The sequence below is a fragment of the Sinohyriopsis cumingii genome, chromosome 15 (assembly GCF_028554795.1).
Source record: "Sinohyriopsis cumingii isolate HCF-2022 chromosome 15, ASM2855479v2, whole genome shotgun sequence".
Classification (NCBI taxonomy): Eukaryota; Metazoa; Mollusca; class Bivalvia; order Unionida; family Unionidae; genus Sinohyriopsis; species Sinohyriopsis cumingii.
The window spans coordinates 136,433,151-136,455,278 of NC_142975.1; the positions used below are offsets into that span (position 1 = coordinate 136,433,151).

General features: G+C 36.4%; 1 protein-coding gene across 1 annotated transcript in view; it reads right to left on the bottom strand.

Moving 5' to 3' along the window:
• The window catches only part of LOC149782856 (uncharacterized), a 233,243-nt gene that overhangs the window by 110,842 nt on the left and 100,273 nt on the right, over nt 1–22,128 (bottom strand). Inside the window, exons 11-14 of the mRNA XM_089934391.1 lie at nt 18,336–18,383; nt 12,685–14,170; nt 11,283–11,366; nt 2,799–3,021 (exon numbers count right to left, since the gene is read on the bottom strand). Of these exons, the coding sequence (XP_089790517.1) occupies nt 2,799–3,021; nt 11,283–11,366; nt 12,685–14,170; nt 18,336–18,383 (1,841 nt within the window). The remainder of the gene's footprint in view (nt 1–2,798; nt 3,022–11,282; nt 11,367–12,684; nt 14,171–18,335; nt 18,384–22,128) is intronic.

Here is a 22,128-nt window from a genome sequence, read left to right on the forward strand (position 1 = left end):
ATATATATATATATATATATATATATATATATATATATACTGGACAGTTACCCAGCATTACCTGTTGAAAACAGACCTGGCCAGGTAGTTCCTTGCTGGGTCAATAACCCTCTTTCCCTATCTGTCCATTGCTACCTACTATTATTACATTGCAATTCCCTTTCCTGGCACCAGTCTCCAGGCCATGGCGAAAATTTCCTCCTCCAATCAGTAGAGTGAAACCCAGTAGAGTATGAAAGGAGGTGGGGTGGGGGGAGCATGTAAGAGGGATCCAGACATTGATGAATACAACTGCCTGGGCAAAATCAGTTAAAACAGACATCAATCATTCGAATCTGTCAGACAACCACTAGCATTTAGCATCATTGAGCAGTTTGCAGTGATTAAAGCTCAGAAATATATCATCTTTAAGTTGCTATATTTTTGTAAACAAACAGTCCATAAATAAATCAATTTATTAAGAACCCTCCTCCAGCTTTGAGCCTTGGACTCTGTATTCTGGCCCTGTGGGCCATCATTGTTGCCCTGGGCACCATTTATGTCACTGGCCCCATGTGCCTTTTACCCTTTGTACACCACTGAAGAAACCTCGCTATGCTATAATTGTCCACAGGGTACTGTTATGGCGTGTACAATTAATGCTGCCAATGGGTATGCAGTATTCGGCCATTGATAATAACCCTTATAATAAAATGTACAACTGGATACCCTTTAAAAAAGTTAAAAAAGTTTCCAAGTTCAGATCAAAGACATCAGAAGCAAGTGAGACTGAATAATGATTACAGTTTAAGGCTTGTGTTGTGCAACTGCTGGTAGATATGCTTATGTGTGTGTGTGTGTTTTGGTTTTTCAATGTGGTTTTAACTATTTTTCCATCATATTGCTACGATGTCTGCAATGTTACAGTTTACAGTGATGTCTAGCACTGTGGCATCATGCCACAGACATGTAGCATGATGTCCCACCCAGTCACGTTATCCTGACACCAGGCCAACCAGTCCTGACACTAACCTCTTAATGCTGAACACCTAGTGAGGCAGCTGCTAGTGCCATTTTTATAAGTCTCTGGGATGACTTGGCCATTGTTTTAACCCGCAACCTTCTGCATCCGAGGTGGATGCTCTAACCACTAGGCCACTGGAGTGGTAGCTAGCTTTGCTTAAGGTATTTTAAAAATGCATTTTCAACAAGTAATATTATTTTTTTAAAATTATCATGATCTCGTTTTTATATATTTATATTTTCCCCCCCATAAACCCTAAGATATTATGCCAGGAGCTGTCCAAAATTTTAAATCTAAATATAACTGGTCAAAATTTCTGATTTTTAAAAATCAATAATTTTCTCAAGAAAGGGGAAATTGCAAAAATGTCAAAAATTGAAACATTTTTTTATAATATCTTATAATAAATAAAAGGTATTAATAAATATTTACAGGTAAATAAAAAAAGACATTTAAAATGTAATAAAATTTGCTCATATGTTTAATAATTTGGAAAAATTGAAGCACAATCCAGGTGAATCAAAAACGCAAAATGCATGTTACTATCCATTGTTTCAATTTCATGCAGATTTGTTCCTAAACATTGAGTAGTAAATTAAAATCGGAGACTATAAGTAATAACACTTAGGTTGTATTTATAACAAGATAGGTTGGTGATGAAAATCAGCAAAGTAGCAGTCCAGAAGTTTTAACTTGTAAACTGGTGTTCAGTTCTATTAAAATTACATATCTAGTGTTTGAAACGTTATGAATTTGTTATATGATGTCCGTATTTTGGTCAAAAATTTACATACATTTTCAGTTTAACATATTTTTGGGCCTTCAGAACGATGCCACAAAGTATCTGTGCTACTTTCTTCATACTGACTATGCATCTTCCAGTTTGGATTACGTACCTTACCCACTTAATTCATTACTTAATTTTAGGCAACGTGCACGAGTCAAAATTTTTAAAAATATCTTACAAAATGGTAAAATTTTTCCTCTTTCTAAACACCTTTACTCGTATAAAATGTGCACTAACATTAAAATAAGGTAATATATGCAAGATTAGTTTTTTTTTTTACTTTACATAAAAACCAATAATTCTTTACAGGATGTTATCAATGTAATACAGGGTATGGTGCACACACAAAAAATCGATTTGATCTCTGGGTCAAATGTAATTCTTCAAAGCATATTAGAGTTACCCTAGCCTTGCTTACTCATAGCCAATTCAATTTCCATTTGATAGTGTACCAGGGTAACCAAATGTAGGAAATAGGTACCAGGTAGACGTTTCCTAAAATTTTGACAGCTTTATGTACAATACTTTCAACAAAATGACAAAATGGGGGCACTGAAAATTAAAAATAAATGCAAGGACTGTACAGAAAAGGTCCACTACAACACAGAGATGGATACGATTGATTAAAATAATGGCAATATCTAATTAGGAAAATCTTGAGTACCTGGAGAGAAGTGCAGATTACCAGTACCTCAGACTAGGACTTTGTTCTAAACCGACAATTACTAATTGGTCTAGGACATTTTCATCTTGGACTAGGGACTAGCACCAGAAAAGAGATATCAATGTAATAATAACAGCTGATGTATTACTGCTAATAAAACAACATTTTTATTGGCATTTAAATATTTAGATTGGGCAAGAGGTAATACTGATTCCAGAGATTGCTTTTTGGGGCATTAAATTAGCAGGAACTGGTATTCCATGAAGAACAGTCAATTCATATTACACCATAAGAACCCTACATCCTGGGAATCCAACAAAATCTATGTATCCCACGTTTCTTACCTCCTTCGTTAGGAACTCAATACAGCCCTCATACAGGCTTCCACTGTTCTGAACAACTTCTACAACGACAGCTGTGCAGGCACGGATCCCCGAGGTTGGTAGGATACTACTGTGTCCCAGTATTGCATTCATCAGGCTGGATTTTCCATCCCCAGTATTTCCCACCACAGCAATCACTACCTGTGGCAACTCTGACCACTTCTCTATCGTCCCCAGCTCCTCACTGCAAATACAGTTTCAACATAAAACAGAAGTTCCTCAAATGACTAAAACTCAACTGGCAGAATATAATCTGTAGTAATCTATTATAAGTCCATTTTTTCCCTCATTTGACTGCTTTTAATCGCTAAGTAATGAAATCATCTCAGACATTCATGAGAAACTCAAACATTCAAAAGTTTTTAATAAAAATATTTTTTTATATGGTGGAGTTATTATGTTCACAGGTGGAGTACATTATATTTACCATGCCTCTTACTATGAACCTGATACCATGGATAGAAAATCAATGAACTCATTTCAGACAGACGTACCCAGATGCCAAGTTTGGTTTACTCTAATTTACCCATATATCAGTACACTAACACATAATTACTTTTCTCTAATTTGTGTACTAATGAAAACTGTCAGATTTTCAAAATACTCTGGAAAATTAATATCTTAATACCTGCTATTTCAGTCCCCAGGTAAACCCACTTGCATTATATCCTTGAATGCAAATAAACAACATTTGCATGATAATATTTAAAAGTTCTTTTACAAATAAATATTTCTGGTTGCCTTTTTCTTGTGTTTTTCTTTTGTTTGTAAACTATGACAGTCTTTTCACCATGTTCAAGGACTGCCATTGGTGAAAAGTTTAGCTAGAAACTTTGTCTACAAATGTGACCCAGTTCTAATATTGATCTCCTTTCAAGGTGTCAAGACTGTCTTTCATAAAAGATCATATCACAGAAATAATATATTTTCTACTCATATTATCATACATACATACATAATCTTAAAGATAATCCATATTTTCCTTCATAAATGCTTATAGTGATCATAACAACTCCAAATAAAGCAATCACTGCTCTAAATCTGTAATGAAGTCAAATCACTTAGACTGGTTTCCAGAATTAAGCTGTGCAATACCTGCACTCTGATCACAGAAATGAAGACTTTACCCACTACATCCAAAATGAGGCTTACCTTGGAAAAATATGCCACTGAATAAAAATATGATTACAAGAACTTGTGAAACTCACATCTTGGAGATGTTGACCATTTTGTCAGAAAAATACAAAACAACCCGGATTAGTTTACTGAAAAAGGTTAACAAAGGTAATATCGCTGACAAAAATTTAAACACTATAGCACACAGTTAATCCACTTGAGTAAGAACAATCATTCATGTCCATTACTGCTTAGTTTCCCTTTGTATGCTCTCCAGCAGTATATACAAAAGAAGTCTACAATCATGTGTTGGCTTGATGTTAACACTAGTGGCCAATGACTACAGTTATAAAAGTGATGATTTATTCTGCTGTCTCAAGATAATGGATTTTTTTCTTTATCTTTCACCCTAAACAAGTTTATTTTCTAATCTGCATTTTGTCATCTGCTTGAAAAATAACTTCCTTGGTATCTGGAAATTTTCTGCACTTTTTAAAAATATTACAGATTTTGAAAATAATGTATCCAGAAAATTAGTGGGTCCAACTATTTGTTAGTTAAGGAAATTCATATTTTTTATTTTGCTCAAAAAGGGTCAATGTCTTTGAAATAGCATAATTTAATCTATTCTCTCTCTCTCTCTCTCTCTCTCTCTCTCTCTCTCTATATATATATATATATATATATATATATATATATATATATATATATATATATATATATCCATAAACTGGACTCATTAAAAAGGAAATTCATGCTCACAAGTTATCAATTATCCCCCACCCCCAAATTAATACCCGTGAAACTGAAATGGGTATCAGGAAGCTATCAGCCTGTTTATTGAATAATAATGAAATACAAAGTCTAGTAAAAATTCTTCAGTGAATGTCACATGTCACTGTGTTAAGTGAAGTACAAACGGCAAATGAAGTTGCAGGGGATGGGGCCTAAAACTAATTTGAATGGCATGCGAGGTGATCATCACTACCATGTGGGCCTTAAGCTCCAAGACCTCCAAGGTTTTAGCCAGAAAGAAAGCCTGGCCCCCACTGATATCCCCATCTGGGAAGCACTAGTGTCCTGGGGGTTGTTTAGGGACCAAGCCAGAGAATGAACTTGAACAAGGCCAAGAAGTGATAGAGCAGGCTCATGGCCTGTCAAGTCTGCCATACCTTAAAACAAAAGCAGAAACAGCCATGACATCATAGGGATAAAACAAAGTCCATTTACAGTAAGTGGGGTCCCCACAATCCATAGTTATTAAACTGTAACAAATTGATGGAGTATGTCAATTCGATCCTTATTCCTAGCTGAGTGAGTACAACCAGACGCCCTATCCACAAAGAGATCAGTCATAACATAGGAGGGGGTCATCCTTATCCCTGTTCTCAGACCAATAATCAAAACCTGGTGACCAGTGCTCAAAGCCCTGTGACTGGTGGATGACTAGTCATTGGTGATAGACTGATCAAGCAATGAAGATCTGATGGACCAGTGCTCAAAGCCCTGTGACTGGTGGATGACTAATCATTGGTGAGAGACTGATGGACAAGCCCACATCATATCCAGATCACTGTTCTTCCCAATCAGGATGGTTGTTGTTGTTGTATTGTTACTTTGGATTTCATGCCATTTCTCAGCGCAAGATTGGCTATACATGGGGGCCAGCATAACTTGTGAAGAACCTGGGAAAACTGCTGTATGAACCACTGATTCATGGGAAGCTACTGGCAAGCTTTTACACATACCCACATTGGCCAAAGTGAAGACAAACCCAGAGGACAGAGTTGTAATGTCAGTGATATGTAAAAGCAAGTGCTTTAGATCATATGGCCAAATGCCAAAACTTCACCAGTAAAATCTGAAACGTAGGTCAAAGTGACAACAAAGTAATTTAAAAAGTTTATTGGAGCCTATCATCTTACCAATACCACAAGACATCATTAGTGACCACCTTCTTTCAAAAAAAATTGTACCTATGTTTTGCCATGGTTACACAGATGAGACACAATGAGTGAAAGTACCAGTATATTCAAATGTATTCATCCTGAGGATAGGTAACAATGAGGAATATGTGATCCATACTCATGGTTTGTTGGATTGGCATTAATTTCAAGTTGAACACTGGCATCCAGTGATGGATTGGTGGATTGGCTTTAATTTCGAGTTGAACACTAGCATCTACAGTCATGAATTGGTGGATTGCATTAATTTCAAGTTGAACACTGGTATCCAGTCATGGATTGGTGGATTGGCTTTAATTTCAAGTAGAACAATGGCATTCAACAGTCATGAATTGGTGGATTGCATTAATTTCAAGTTGAACAATGGCATCCAGTCATGGATTGGTGGATTGGCATTAATTTCAAGTAGAACACTGGCATCCAACAGTCATGAATTGGTGGATTGCATTAATTTCAAGTTGAACACTGGTATCCAGTCATGGATTGGTGGATTGGCATTAATTTCAAGTAGAACACTGGCATCCAACAGTCATGAATTGGTGGACCGCATTAATTTCAAGTTGAACAATGGCATCCAGTCATGGATTGGTGGATTGGCATTAATTTCAAGTAGAACACTGGCATCCAACAGTCATGAATTGGTGGATTGCATTAATTTCAAGTTGAACACTGGTATCCAGTCATGGATTGGTGGATTGGCATTAATTTCAAGTTGAACACTTGAGCCAACAGTCATGGATTGGTGGACTGGCATTAATTTTAAGTTGAATACTGGCATTGACAGTCATTAATTTCAAATATGAATACTGGCATTGAGTCATGGATTGGCAGATTGGGATAAATTTTAATTTGAACACTGGCACTGGCAGTCATGGATTGGTAGACTGGGATACATTTCAATTTGAACACTGGCATTGACAGTCATGGATTGGTGGACTGGGATACATTTCAATTTGAACACTGGCATTGGCATTCATTGATTGGTGGACTGGGATAAATTTCAATTTGAACACTGGAATTGACAGTCATGGATTGGTGGACTGGGATACATTTCAATTTGAACACTGGCATTGAGTCATGGATTGGTGGATTGGGATACATTTCAATTTGAACACTGGCATTGGCAGTCATGGATTGGGATAAATTTCAATTTTAACACTGGTTATGACAGTCATGGATTGGTGGATTGGGATAAATTTCAATTTGAACACTGGCATCAACAGTCATTGATTGGTGGATTGGGATAAACGTCAATCTGAACAATGGCATTGACAGTCACTGATTGGTGGATTGGGATAAATTTTAATCTGAACACTGCCATTGACAGTCACTGATTGATGGATTGGGATAAATTTCAATCTGAACACTGGCACTGACAGTCATTGATTGGTGGATTGGGATAAATTTCAATCTGAACACTGGCACTGACAGTCATTGATTGGTGGATTGGGATAAATTTCAATCTGAACTATGGCACTGATGTTATACCCACAAGCAACACTTAGCATAAGCATGGATTTGTGTTTGTAAAATATGACTGCCCACACTGCCCCACTGCTGAAAAAGAAGTCAGCATCCATAAAGTTATAAAAATTTATGAAAATTTGAAAAACTACTATAATGGCATGAAATTATATTAGGTTATCAATATATTCATAAATATATTTACCCAATTACTTATGTCTATTTTGGGTAGTTTCTACGTAATTGTGCAAACAATGTTTACTTCCAAAGTTCCATTAAAAAAATCCAAGGCAACCAAAAAAAACCAAACCAAATTAAAAAAATTAATGTAACTTCTCCCTCAATAATATTCAAGCAAACAAGCTTACTTACCCAATTATCTATCTTATTTTTTTTCCTGTCCCTGAACTTATGGTGAAACGTTTTTCACCTAGGTCATATGTCCTGGACTTATAACAATGAAATAAATTTGCGTTGAATTTGCCTCCCCCGCATGTTGCAATAAAATAAACAAAACACTTATCTGATAATGAAGTGAAAGAACTAACCTTGTATTATAATCATTAATTCTTTTTTTTTTCCATCACAAGTATTTAAGAATAAAATATATCCACGAACTCCATATATATAGCATCAGTATCCATACTGTAGCGTGTATTGCTTATGTCTGATAACACATAACACATTGTTCATTGATATGAATACTGACTGAAAACTGGATTGCAAATGAGAGGGAAATAATCAACTGATTGGTTAACGACAACTGCTATTCATGCACCATACAGTGTTTGGTGCAGAAAAACCAAGATTTAATTATATCCTGGTCAGTTATATGTCAGTATCTCGCAAACAAAAAAATCATTAGTTGATAGTACATTCACTTGAGTGCAAGTGACAATCTTTTCGCTAGCATGGGTTACAAAAAGTATCATTAAAGCAAGTTACTGCTGTGTATACTATTAATGCGCAAACATCAATGCCCATTTGTATTAACTATAGATGCCAAGCAAATAAAAGCCTGGGTGGTGAATAAACACAACTGGCAGCCATCAGTAAAGTCACTGCTTGAACTTACTGACGGGACTTCAAAGACAAAGATTATTTTTATTACAAAGCATGCCGACCTCGGAAGCCGACTTTGGATATTTGTAGGCTGATTTTTTAAACGGATATGAATAGAAAATGTTATTTTATTACAAAGCAAGCTGATCTGGGAAGCCGACTTTGGATTCTTTTAGGTGTGCTGATTTTTTTCTTGATTTTTTTTAATATACAATGTCGGCCAAGATATGGAAGCTACCTTTGGTTCCTTTTCACTAGTATTCACTGGAATTTTGAAAATAAATTGAAATAATGTTTAAAGTGATACAACACAGTGCTTTGTGCACAAACATTGAAGACCTAGCATCACCCAGACATTTGGAGAAAATAAAATCAATTGATGAATTCATGAGGGCCTGAAGAGAAGATGATTTCACTGACAATATGATCATTAACAAGGATAAAATTCTAGTGTACTTTGATCTCATTCCTTAATGGACTGATGATACGATGAGGGTTAAAAGTATGAGAATTCGCATGATTGGTGCAATTTGTAAAAAAAATGTCTTTAGTCCTTGCATTTTCAGCTTTAGGAGATGTGTTGCCTCTAATGATAATTTTTCATGGCATGAGAAAGCTAAAAAATATATTTATGCACTGAAAGAAGGGAGCATACGTATGTAGGAGAAGGGTTGTGTTGACAAGAAAGAAAAAAAAATCTGATGAATTCATGAAGGCCAGATGAGAAGAGGATGATTTCGCTGACAATATGATCATTAACATTGGTTAAATTCTAGTGTAGTTTGATCTCATTCTTGGGCGGACTGACAATAAAATGGGGGTTAAAAGTGAGAGAATTATCATGACTGGTGCAGATTTATTTTAAGAATCTGACTTAAGTCCTTTCAGTTTTCACTTCAGGAGATGTGTTGCCTCTAATGATAATTTTTCATGGCATGAGGAAGCTACAAAAAATATTCAGGCACTGAAAGAAGTGAGCGTATGTGTGTAGGAGAAGGGTTGTCTTGACGAGATGATGCTGCAGTGGATTAAAGAGTTTTATCTCAAGTACACAGTTTTATATTTTTTTTAAACAATATTTCAGTTGGAGTGCATTTTCTGACATGTAATGTTTGAATGATTTAAAAAGTCTCCCACAACTTATGACTTTAAAAAAAAAAAAACGATGTGTCCCAGAACATACAGTGCACAAAAAAATTACTTTAACAATTAATTTATGGTGTCCCAATATGTACGGTAAATATCATTTACTTGCAAATTTCAATTTTTAAAAAAAATTACAATAATAATCTGATGTCTCTGTCGGTAAGTTTCTACTTTACAATACTTAACACCTAAATACAAACATCATAAACAGTGCATTATATGCCCATTACGTCAAGTTCTTTGGAAATCATTGTTCTTCTTGCAATCTTGGTTAATTTTCCCTAGACTTTTGATCCCAAAATTAATAGATGCCTTTCTTTTCTCAAGTGCAAGACATCCATTAATGCTGGTCCTGGTTTGTGGCATAGCTTGAATTATTCTGTGGAAATATTTTTCCTTCTTGGAATCCATATGATCCTAAGTTTTTCCCTGTTCATCCCACAATCAACAGCTGTTTTCTTTATCTCACATGCAAGCCATCAACAACATTTGATCAAAGCAGGTAGTGCAAACATTCCCACAGTCCTGGGTTTGTTTTTCAAAGACTTTTGACAAGTTATTAAGGAGTTTTTTTAAAATGAAATTTACCATTATCCATGAGTCATTATATATACCACTACATAACTAAGCGTAAGAAGAAAAACAAAAAGACTTCACAACTACTGCAAATATATAAGTGTAAATAAAATAAAAAGTACAGCAAATAACTATGTGTAAAATTATTTTCAAAAGACACCACAGCAAATAAGTGCAAAATGATATGAATTTTTAAAAAATGACTTCAACTACAGCAAAGGGCCACTACTCATCTGGTAATTACTGGTGTTACATGTTTTCCAATTACCCAAAATCTGAGATCTAAAAAAGAAAAGTATTTATTTATTTTTTTTAAATACAGTAATAAAAAGCATTCTATATTTTTTTAAAGTTACACATTTTATACAGTTTTAATTTTGTGTAATCCCTCTGACAAATTCAATGAGCTTTCGACAAAATTGAAAAACTTTAATTTATAAAAAAAAAAAATTCAGAGACTTTTCAAAACAAACTTTCTGAAATTCACCTGTCTCCAAGGCAACCCCACAAATTCAAATATTTTTTAAGTTGTATGGGCCATGTTTTAGTCCCTTTGACCTTTATCTTTGGCCCCAAATGGAATAAGTGTCTCCAGTGTCTCAAAAGAAAGCCATCCACAAAGTTTGGAAAGGGTAGATGACAAATTCAAGATATTATGCAGTAGCTATTTTTTTTCCTTGAGATCAATGACCTTGACCCAAAATCAATCAATATCTTTCTTATCTCAAACACAAGCCAAGGTTTGGTAAAGGTATCTAGCATGCAGGACAAGTTATTGTGTGGTTGGTTTTCCTTTTTTCATGCCCTATAACCTTGACGTTTGTAGCCCATATTACTAGGTTTTATTCCCTGCCCAACATGTAAGCTATATTCAAAGTTTGTTAACATTATACATTAGAAACTGTTCATTTGGAAATGCCTTGTAGCTCACGTAGAAAAATTTAAAATTTGCTGTAATGATCAAAGAATCTAATTACTTCATATACATAAGAATACAAATAAGCTATGAAATTCATTTAAGTGTGTTGAGTGTTTTTTTTGTGCAATCTTGCTAATAAGCTATTTAGGACAGACAGATATGACCAAATCAAGATGTAAGGGCATGAAAAAGACTTACATCAAAGCCTGCTTTCTACGTGTCTGTAAACTATCCATCTGGAGGTTGAGAATCTGGCGGAACTTCTCCAAAACTGATTTGCATCTAACAGAAAGAACGTGGGAAAAGAAAAGTTATTATTTGATTCTAGATATAAACTGTTCTGTTTTGTGTTTCTAAAACACATTCAGGTTTAGTCAAGCAAGGATAACTCTGTGTCTGCAATATGTTTATAGGTAAATAAATGTGAGCCATGCACAAAGGACTGACCCTAGTGATAACTTGGGTTGTCGACACAACACACAAACATTAATGAGAACTGTGAACACATTATACACCCACCATGATTAATAGTTCATTAAGTTGGCATGGTAGGGTATGGCTGACTCTGGAAATTACTGACCAATGCATTTCAATGATCTTGACATCTGCCATCTTGAATTAACTTAGTGTGCAGAAACCATTATTTTCTTATTAAACTTCTCATGACTGCAACCTCTTACATTCTAAGTGAAAGCCATCCATATCTGGTCAAGAACTTACTGTATAATAAAAATTACTCGCAAAACAAATTTTTCTTTGACCCATAATAAACTTGACCTTGTGAACTAAAAATGAACATGCCTTTTCCATACCTTAAGTGCAAACCTTCTATAAACTTGGGTCAAAGTAAATGGTCTTGTACTTTTTAACTTTTAGACTTTAAATAAAACAACTTGTATCCTAAAAAACATGCAAATAAATCCACAACCTTTGATGAAGGCATATAATCAAGAAATGACATATCTGTGCAGAAATAATTTTCTTCTTTCAATCAGTGACCTTGACCTTTGACCCAAATTTGATAGGCTCCCTCCTTACCCAAAGTGCAAGCCATCAAAACATTTTGTTCCAGGTCTCTGAAGTAAAACTAATGTTACTGTGCAAAAACTGCTTCTTCTTTCAGTCAGTGACCTGGACCTTTGATCCTATAACTAAAAAATCAATGGGCTTCTTCCTTAACACAAGTGCAAGCCATCCACAAAGTTTCGTCCAGCAATGCAATATAGAACCAATGTTACTGTGCAGAAACCACTTATCTTTCAAATAAATGTCTACCTCTGACCCAAAAAATGAGAAGATTCTTCCTCAAGTTACATAATTATAAATGTAAAATTGTAAGAATAACATTTAATCTTACCAACTCTAAGACAGTTCCACAAAGTTTCATATGGCCTGGTGGCCTAAAAATTGGGTGTATACATCTACAATCTCATCTCAATGATTCAAGTGAAACTGTCCCATTATAATTTTGGAAAGGATAAGTGTCTTTGGAACAGACAACTGTCAGATGACCTATATCATGGCTATTCACTAATGAGGGAATAATGCTAAATGTACAAAATAAATACAGAGCTGATTAACAATACCAAGTATTACTAACCTTGTCACAAGTGTTGTGACCTTCTCATGGTCTCCTTCTGGTGGAAACTGGTTATGCTGACTACTGTTGGGTGGCATCTCACCAAGGGTTTCCTGGGAGGAGGATGAAGATGCCAATGGACTGCTAGCCTTGCTCTCTTCCTTACTGTCTTTAGTTAGATGGATCAATTTTTCTTTTATGGTCTGGAATCTTGATTTTCCTTTAACTTTGTACTCAAGCTGCCTTCCAACTGATGTGTACTTTGATGGAGACCTTGCAGAATCCATGGACAAAACATCTTCAGTGTTTACCAAATCTGACTGGTCTGGATAAGATGAATTTTTACTTTGGTCATGTGAGTCAAAAGACGTTGATGAATCTGTCTCGTTATGTCTCTGGTATTTACGTTTTAAATTTTGACCCTCAGTGGGTGAATCTACTGACCCTATAAATGACCATCTGACTTTTTTAGGTGATGACTTTTTCTCATTGTCATTCTTTTTCAGTTTTCTCTTAACTGAGGAACAACCTCTCTTTCTCCTCGTCAGCATGACAGCATGTCCCTCTTCTTCCTCAACATTATCAGTATTATCATCATTGCTGATGATCCCAAGAAAATATTCATCTACATTCTCATTGTCCTCTATATCAACATGTTCAATATTTCCACCAAAATTACATGAACTATGTTCTTCTTCATTTTTATTCAAATAGTCTTCCTCTTCAACATTTTCATCACTTTGATTACCATTAGCAACATTATCTTCTTTCACATCTCTATACCTATCAAAAACTGGTCTTTCATCATCATCATCATCGTAAATCACATTATCTGCAATATCACTAAAATCAAGATTAAAGTGGTCACTGTCATCACTTCTTGGACTCTTGGATATGGCTTCTTTCTTCAATTCTGAAGGACTACTGATTACATTACTACTTAAGTTATGAGTTTTCTCAAGCAAACTTCCAGCTTCATCAACAATAGGAATCTTTTGTATTTCATCCACCAGGGCACTTATTTTAAGGCTGGAAATACCATTATCATCGTCATCTGATTGGTCACTGAAAAGGAGCTCGTCCTGGTCGGCAGTCGATGCCTTTGGAAAGATGCTAGTTTGTTGTGGTATAACTGGCGACATAGCATGTTGTTGTGAGAAGTCATCCAAATGGTTAGATGACCATACAAAACATCCAGAGGTCTCCTTAACCTGATCTACAGATGTAACATTTTCATTACCAACAGGAGCTGAGATGAAAGGCAAACACTTCAACGTGGAATCATTCAGAGTACTGTCTGTGTCATTTTCTGTTGTGTCCATTGCTACATCAGAATTTTCATCCCAATCATCTGACCCCAAACTGATTAATGGTTCTGATTCGGGACTCGAACAAGGTTTCAACTCTTCACCATGTCCCTCAACATAAGGTGCAAATTCTTTCGACTTTGTCTCACTTTTCTTTCCCTTCTCAGAAAGTTGCCACATCTTCACATTTAGCACACTGCCTACATCAAAACATCATAGAAAATGTTACTGATATATCTTGGAAAATCCATTTTCTGGTAATTTAAAAGAATAACAAACAATGGTAAGCCTATTGAACTCATGGTCTAAGATATAGTGAAACCTGCCTTATCAGCCATCTCCATATCCAAGTCACCAACTCATAAATCGTAACATGATCTTTCTTAATGAACATACATACACACACATACTTGAGAATGACAAGGTCCATAAAACCATGGTAACAGGAAAGGATGTTAAAAAGCAAGGAAAAATGTGGGGGGGGGGTAAATGTTGTTGTTGTTGGGTTTAACGCCATGTTTCAGCACACAATAGACTATGCATGGCGTCCAGTATTAATGGTGGCGGAAGAACCCTGGAAAATCCCCGGGAAAAACCACTGACCCACGAGAAGCTACTGGCAAGCTTTCTCACATACCCACATTGGCCGAATCCTAGACTCGAACCCAAGCAGACAGAGGTGAGATGGCAGTGATCCATAACAAAGAGTGCTTTAGACCACTTGGCCACTCAGGGCCCCAGGGGTAAATGTAAATGTAATTACATAATACCTACTAGTGACAATCTTTTTAACTTATTCTCTCCACAATTGAAAAACCCTCATCTATGCTAGATGGATCCTCCTCCTTTTCTGGAAATTCTCAGAAAACATGCATTAACCCTGTCATACTTCCTTGCATCCATTCATGTACAATAGCGCATCCTCATTCCGCCCCCGCCCTCCCCCCCCCCCCCCCCCGGACCTTGACAAATGAAAAATATCAGAGCTGGGTGGGAGAAGGGCATCTAATATGGACAGGTAAGTATTATAATATTAAATTAGTTTTACTCTCAACCCCGAAACTACATTTTAATATCAAGGACTGATGTTCTATTAGGTGCACAAAATTGCAGATATTCAAGATAAAATCTTCCTTTTCACGGCCGAGTGTTGAAACCATCTCCAATATTCTGCAACAATAACAAGATTTTCAGTTAGCTGCTGTAGCGCACACATACAGCTTGAAATCATTTAGGACAAAATAGACAGAAAGTCTTTTTTTTGTTGAAAAAAAAAACATGTCATAATGAACCTCTATTCGGAGTGAAAACAACAAGATTTGTAAGACAGTCATCATGGTGGCAACACTTTAACTCAGGACCAACTACGTATCATATGAGAAGTCTATTGGAGAAAATCCCCATGTTGATATTGCCATTCATTTGCCAGAAGTAGAGACAATATGTTCAGGATAGCTACCAAGGTGGCCATGTTGAATGTTATACATTTTCATTAATGACAAACTCTACAACATAAGAACTCTTCCAATGAAAACCCAATGTCAACATGACCTTACATTAAGGAGTAACAAATCCAGGACTTTCAAAATGGCTTTATATTAACGAGTAACAAAACCAGGACCTTCAAAATGGCCACATACTGGATGTCAGATCTGTAACATTTAAATTAATGATCAACATGAAGAGAAAAAAATCTTTTAGAGAAAGCCGCATGCTAATATGAGTATTTATTTTGGAAAAACAGTGATAACAAGATTTTCACACTGGCCATACATATTAAACATCAGATAAGAATCATTTTCATTTATAACCAACTAGATATCAAAATAAAGTTTTTGCTGAAAAACCCCATGTCAATAGGACCATTCAAAAGGAGTAGCAATAAGAACATTTTCAGAATGGCTACCATGAAGATCAGCACCATTTTCTTTGAGGACCAACAAGACATCATAAGAAGACTCTAAATGAAACCCACATGCTGATAGGACCATTCATTCAGGAGGAATACCCAGTGCTGACAGGACAATTCATTCAAGAGGAATACCCAGTGCTGACAGGACAATTCATTCAGGAGGAATACCCAGTGTTGACAGGACCATTCATTTAGGAGGAATACCCGGTGTTGATAGGACCATTCATTCAGGAGGAATACCCAGTGTTGATAGGACCATTCATTCAGGAGGAATACCAGTGTTTATAGGACCATTCATTCAGGAGGAATACCCAGTGTTGATAGGACCTTTCATTCAGGAGGAATACCCAGTGCTGATATCACCATTCATTCTGGAGGAATACCCAGTGTTGATAGGACCATTCATTCAGGAGGAATACCCAGTGTTGATAGGACCATTCATTCAGGAGGAATACCCAGTGCTGATATCACCATTCATTCTGGAGGAATACCAGTGTTGATAGGACCATTCATTCAGGAGGAATACCCAGTGTTGATAGGACCATTCATTCAGGAGGAATACCCAGTGTTGATAGTACCATTCATTCAGGAGGAATACCCAGTGTTGATAGGACCATTCATTCAGGAGGAATACTGTGCTGATAGGACCATTCATTCAGGAGAGTAGCAATAACATTTTCAGGTTGTTTGCAATGGTCACCATACTGGACGTCATATCAGCACCATATTCATTTAAGAGCAACTAGACATCATATGAAGTCTTTTTATACAATACCCAATGCTGATATAACATCCATTCAATTGGATTAACAATAACAAATTTTACAAGATGGATGCAAAGGAGTTCACGTTTGACTTCAGACCAGCACAATTTTCACTGAGGATCAACTACACATTATAAATTGCATCTCAGTGAAAAAATCATACTGATATGACCATCCTTTCAGTAGTAGCAACAAAAAGATATTCAATTGAGCAATTGCTAAAATGAACCTAAGTGCCGTAACTGGGCTAAGAAGTCTATAATCATGATCATTCCCGCCACACATGCAACTGGAACTAAGGATCTCCAACAAGGATGGAAGTACAGAGGGAAGCTGAGCTTTCACAAGAAAAGATGGCTGACATAACAAGGAAACAGATTCATTATTCTCACTGAAGTGTAAAAATCACTCTTCAGTTAATAAAGTATGTAGTTCGCTTCCCTGCACTAATGCAACAGCTAGAAGACAGATGGTTTGAAGTGCAAAATCTTCAAAACAAGCATCATTCATTGGTTCAAAAGGGATTTTTGTCAGTGCTCAGAAGATAAAAAGTTCCATCTTGGCATCAACAAACAAGACACCAGTCACTACAGTCCCAAGTACTTAATAAGATCCACCAAAGAGTGTTTGAAAGGACAGTCCAATAAGTTTTCATTGTGGAGTATTATAAAAAAGGAACAGTAGAAAACCTACTACTGCAGCCTGAGAGAGGAAGCTAAGATTAACATGTTTTCTGTGCATCCATCACAACAGATTGCTCTCTGCTTAACAGACTTTAAATGTAGAATGTCACTGGGCCTGGATGATGTAGTCAGCAACCTTACTCAAAAACTTTGCCAGTGGATAGATTGCTAGGGTTGAGGCATGCATGTGGGTGGAAAATCTATGGATTGGTGTGAAGATGAGATTTGTGTGTTGCTCAATAGATCAGGTCATTGAAAAATGACATTTGAGGTCAAAGAGGTCAAATGTGGATCATCTGAGCTATGGATGTCCTGACCTTGTGAAGTACCTTAGAATCAACATGATGGGTAGGACTGGAAACAGTGTATCCCACATCAGGCTGAAGGTTTTCACTGCCCATGCTATCTGATCTGGAACTCTGGAGAAAAAAAAAGGAAGCTTCTTGTTGCATTTCGCTGCATGCAAATCCACTAAAGGCTTCTTCCATGAAATGAATAGATTAGAGACTCTGCAACTATTTGATGTAGAGACTATTCTGATAGGACTACTTTGCCTGTTCTGGGCAAACTGTCCACATGAATGTTTTTCTTTCCTGGAATGCGTAATCCATTCTGACACAGGTGGTTCAGGGCATCCATGATGAGAGAAACAACATAAGATCCACACTGTTGTCTGAGGTATGCAACCATGTACAGTGTGACCCCGCTATAACACAGTAGTTGGGATCCATAGGACTGAACTGTGTTATAGACCGAACCATGTTATAAGCAGCCAGGTCAGTTAACATGTAACCCAAAAAATTTGCGGGCGGGCAGGGGAGAGGTAATAATTGCAGGTAGTACAATACGTGCTTCATTCTAAAATCGATGCATATTAAATGAGAAATACACTAGTAGTGAAAATAGAGAAGGCATATGTAATAGTTTACTTTACATATACGTGTATACTGTTGATATATACATGTTTAATGTATTAGCATGAACAGAGTATCAACACTGTACTCACCTGTGAATCTCATCACATACACTGAATCCACAAGACATGTAATTTCATCTGAAAATATGCACACACAGATTTAAAATATTCAATAATTTTGTCACAGGTCATATAGGTCTGAATCACTGGAAAATCATAGCACAATCATGTAACAGATGATGAAGCATTTTTACTGTTCAGTACATCCCAAGATGGTAAAAGTCAGTTTGCGTTTTAAGTCGCCATTAGTAGCATTCATAAGCATAAACTTTTTCCTTTTTACTTCCCTGCAAAAAGGAGACTTCCACAGCACAGTAAATGTGTTCCAGTCACATTGGAAATTGAAACAAATCCATCTGATTCCATTGTTTTTATTTAAGTTTGGTACTGACTTGTTTTTGAAGACTGTAGTCAGCTTTCTTTGATGAAGGGTGCATGTGTTATTGAAGTCACCACTAAAGGACAGCTTTTGAGAACCAAACAAATACTCGTTTCTTATCGTGGTGGCAACATCAAATAATTGTATTGCATGATTGAGACTGATTTTTTTTCTTCTCCCATTTAATGAGTACATTTTCATAACAATTGGTGCTTCAAAGGTAATCTGTTTTCTTTGAAATTTCAGCAAACTATTTTATCCATGTACATTTTTAAAAAAAGAATTGGCTGTCATTGGTTCACTGTAGCTACTGTTCCTCCCTGCCTACTGAATAGTCCAACAAGATGGGGTTTTTTTAAGTAAAAAAATTTGTTTACATTAGTGGTGCTGCCTTCCACGCATGCATCAGAAATTTAACAAAGGGTCAACAGACAATAGAGATGCAGTCTTCTGTGAGTGTTCTAAAGGATTTATTTCTGAGTGAAAAGAAGAGGAATTTTACTTACCATCCACATACAGATGTCAGTCTATGTAAATATATTAATTACTAGCGAGCAGTCAAAACTCCAACAAAAGATAGATTACAATATAATGCCTTGACCAGTTGACCTCCACTACCAAAAATGCCAACAACAAAAGCTGATATCTCACAAAATACTCATGCTGGATTACGATACAACAATGTACTGTTAAGATGGTTTGTCAATTTGTTTATGTAACATCTGATAAATTTCAGTGCATTTTATATCAATTTTTTGGCTTCCTTTCATGGGGCCTTTGAATTTCTCAACTCCAAACCAATAGTTGTATATACAAGTTGAAACAGCCAGCAATGTAACCAATAAAAATAAATCAGCAGATGGTATATTTTGCCGCCAAAAAGGGAAAAAAGTCGCAGTTTGGGACAGTGGAGAAGCTCTATGCAATCCCAGAATAAACATTTTTACATATTAGTTTTCGTACTTTTAAGAAGAAAAAGCTATTTTTTCGTGTACAAGAAAAATATATACAAAATTTCATGAGCCACTCCATGATCATCTTGTATTATTCATACGCGATCACTTCTCCAAAATGATAATAAACTGTTTGCATTTTTCTGTACTTTCAAGAACGAATTTTGATTCTCAATGAGCCCCCCCCCCCCCCCCCCGCCTCCAATATGACACATCATAAACTTGTTTTGATTGTGCCACCACTTGAGGTGGTACTGGACAGCTGACCTTTGAGAAAATTTGATCTGACATAATTCTTGTGTGGTTTCCAGATCACTAAAAGAATAAACTGAAGGTGACATATATGGAACTTCCTGTGTAATACCATGTCTGGTATTTCAAACTAATGCAGTATCCATTCTCAAGGCTTCCTCTCACAGAAATTTGTGAAAAGGAAAAACATCCATAATCAACCTCAGTTTTCTGCCCTTTCTGGGGACCAGAAATATTGGTGAGCTGAATGTTGGCAAGTATGTTTTGAACACTGTCTATGGTGTTCTACTAAAAAAGAATGTGTGCTTTTTCCTTGAACTTGATTAAATTTGACATAGCTGTCTGAGTCTGCTTAAGAGAGAGAATTCTGTTAACTGCAGACTTAAACCTGCCTTTAGTAAAGAAAGGACCCACCAATCTTCCATGACACTGGACCAGGTCACAGAAAAGAGGGCCATTCAAGCACCTACTTGTATTAAAGGGAAGAGGGATTCAATGCAAATGAGATCAGGTGTCAAAAGAGGCACCCTCTCTTCGTCGAAAAGAGATAGGAGATGGTAGACTTCCTCACCTTACCCCTGCCACTACGGCTTCTCTATCTTAAGTATGGTTGTTGTGGAGTGGGCTTCTAGGAGGGTTGGCTACTTTGCTGTTGTGGTTGCATTCCCTTCTTTTGGAAACTTAACTATTACATAGGTCTATTGGCTGGTTTCAACATGCCAGTAACTGACACAAAAGGGACTTATGTTGGTGGTCTTTAAAATCCTGCTAAATAAATCTCGGATTCTATTGGTGCAGCCCAAAGAAGATCTTTGTTATGCTTTAGCCAAACCATTTAAGTGTCCAATGCAACATCTCTGAGAAGTGAAGGCGCTTAGACAATGCATGTCTGGATGTCATTGCTACAGCCTCCAACAGCCACAGCAGAGAAACAGCACAGAACAACTCTTACTTTCAGAAGACTAAGGGTAGCCCCTGTTTGATGCTATAGTCACAAAGGACAAGGCTTTTGACTCAAATCCTTTGATTCAACAGTGATGCAAGCAACTGACCTCAACCAAATCACCTCATATGAAGCTGTGGCACCGGGGGGAGGGGGGGGGGAGGGGGGAGGGAGGGGCTTGGCTTTGCAGGCCAGGAGAGGAATGAACCCTATCGCTTAATGCTTCTAAGGGTCTCAGAGTAGAAAAAAAAGGGACGGACTAATGGTTAGTTTGCCTTGTTGATTCTTTGTCTTTTGCCAAACCTCTGTGCATGTTCTCTGACCACAGATGAGTAAATAAGCAAAAGTAGGTCTAGTTGAGGCATTGGCCTCGAAAGTCTAAGCTGGAAAGAATCTTTATGTGTAGAGCTGTGAAAATTTTAGTAAACATCCACCGGGTACCTGTCAATCTTAATGATTAGTTACCCGATTAAAAAGAAGTTGTATTAAATTTGTATAAACCGAAACTGCTTTGTCATATCTTGATGTTGGCACGAACTGGATGCAAAAGTGTTATTTTTTTCAGTTTGCAAAGTATACAAAGTATAAAGGAGTAACTTGTCGTCAGTGAGATAGAGTTGTACTTTGGAAAAATAAATAAGCCCAACTGGATCATTAGATAGGTAGGAAGATAACAAAATTAACAAAAAAACTGTGTAAAAATATAATTGTGTTACCAAGTAGAATACGTCACAAATAAATGAACTTTAACTATTTGTTCTAACTAAATCGACTAAAATCCACAATGCTTGACATTTTTAAAATAATTTATATGATAAATCTACGAATTCAATGATTAGTGACATGTCAATATAAAAACAGTTCAGAATGATCCAAAACATTCACAATACCCTGAACAATGAACATTATGTATACATTTTTTTAAAAATCCAGTCTCCTATAAATGTCATCTTGTACAATGTCCAAGGTGACACCTGGCGACCTCTGGAATATTTAACATGGTAACTTGGAAATCACACTTAGCCTTTCCAATTACATGTACAGTGAAAAGTGTGTAAACTTAGCACTGAATGGACCCAAACATCTGATATTTTATAGAGGTGGCTTGTATACAGAGGTCTTGTTTGTACTACAACAGCCACACTGGGATCAAAATATGTAGTCAGTCTGCAGAGGTGGACAGATTATACAGGTGCAAATTTTTTTGCGACATTTCACTGAACTATTCTTTGCCCTAAAATGCAGCTGTTAGCTCAGGCAATTCAATTCTCAGCATGATCTCTTACAAACTGCACA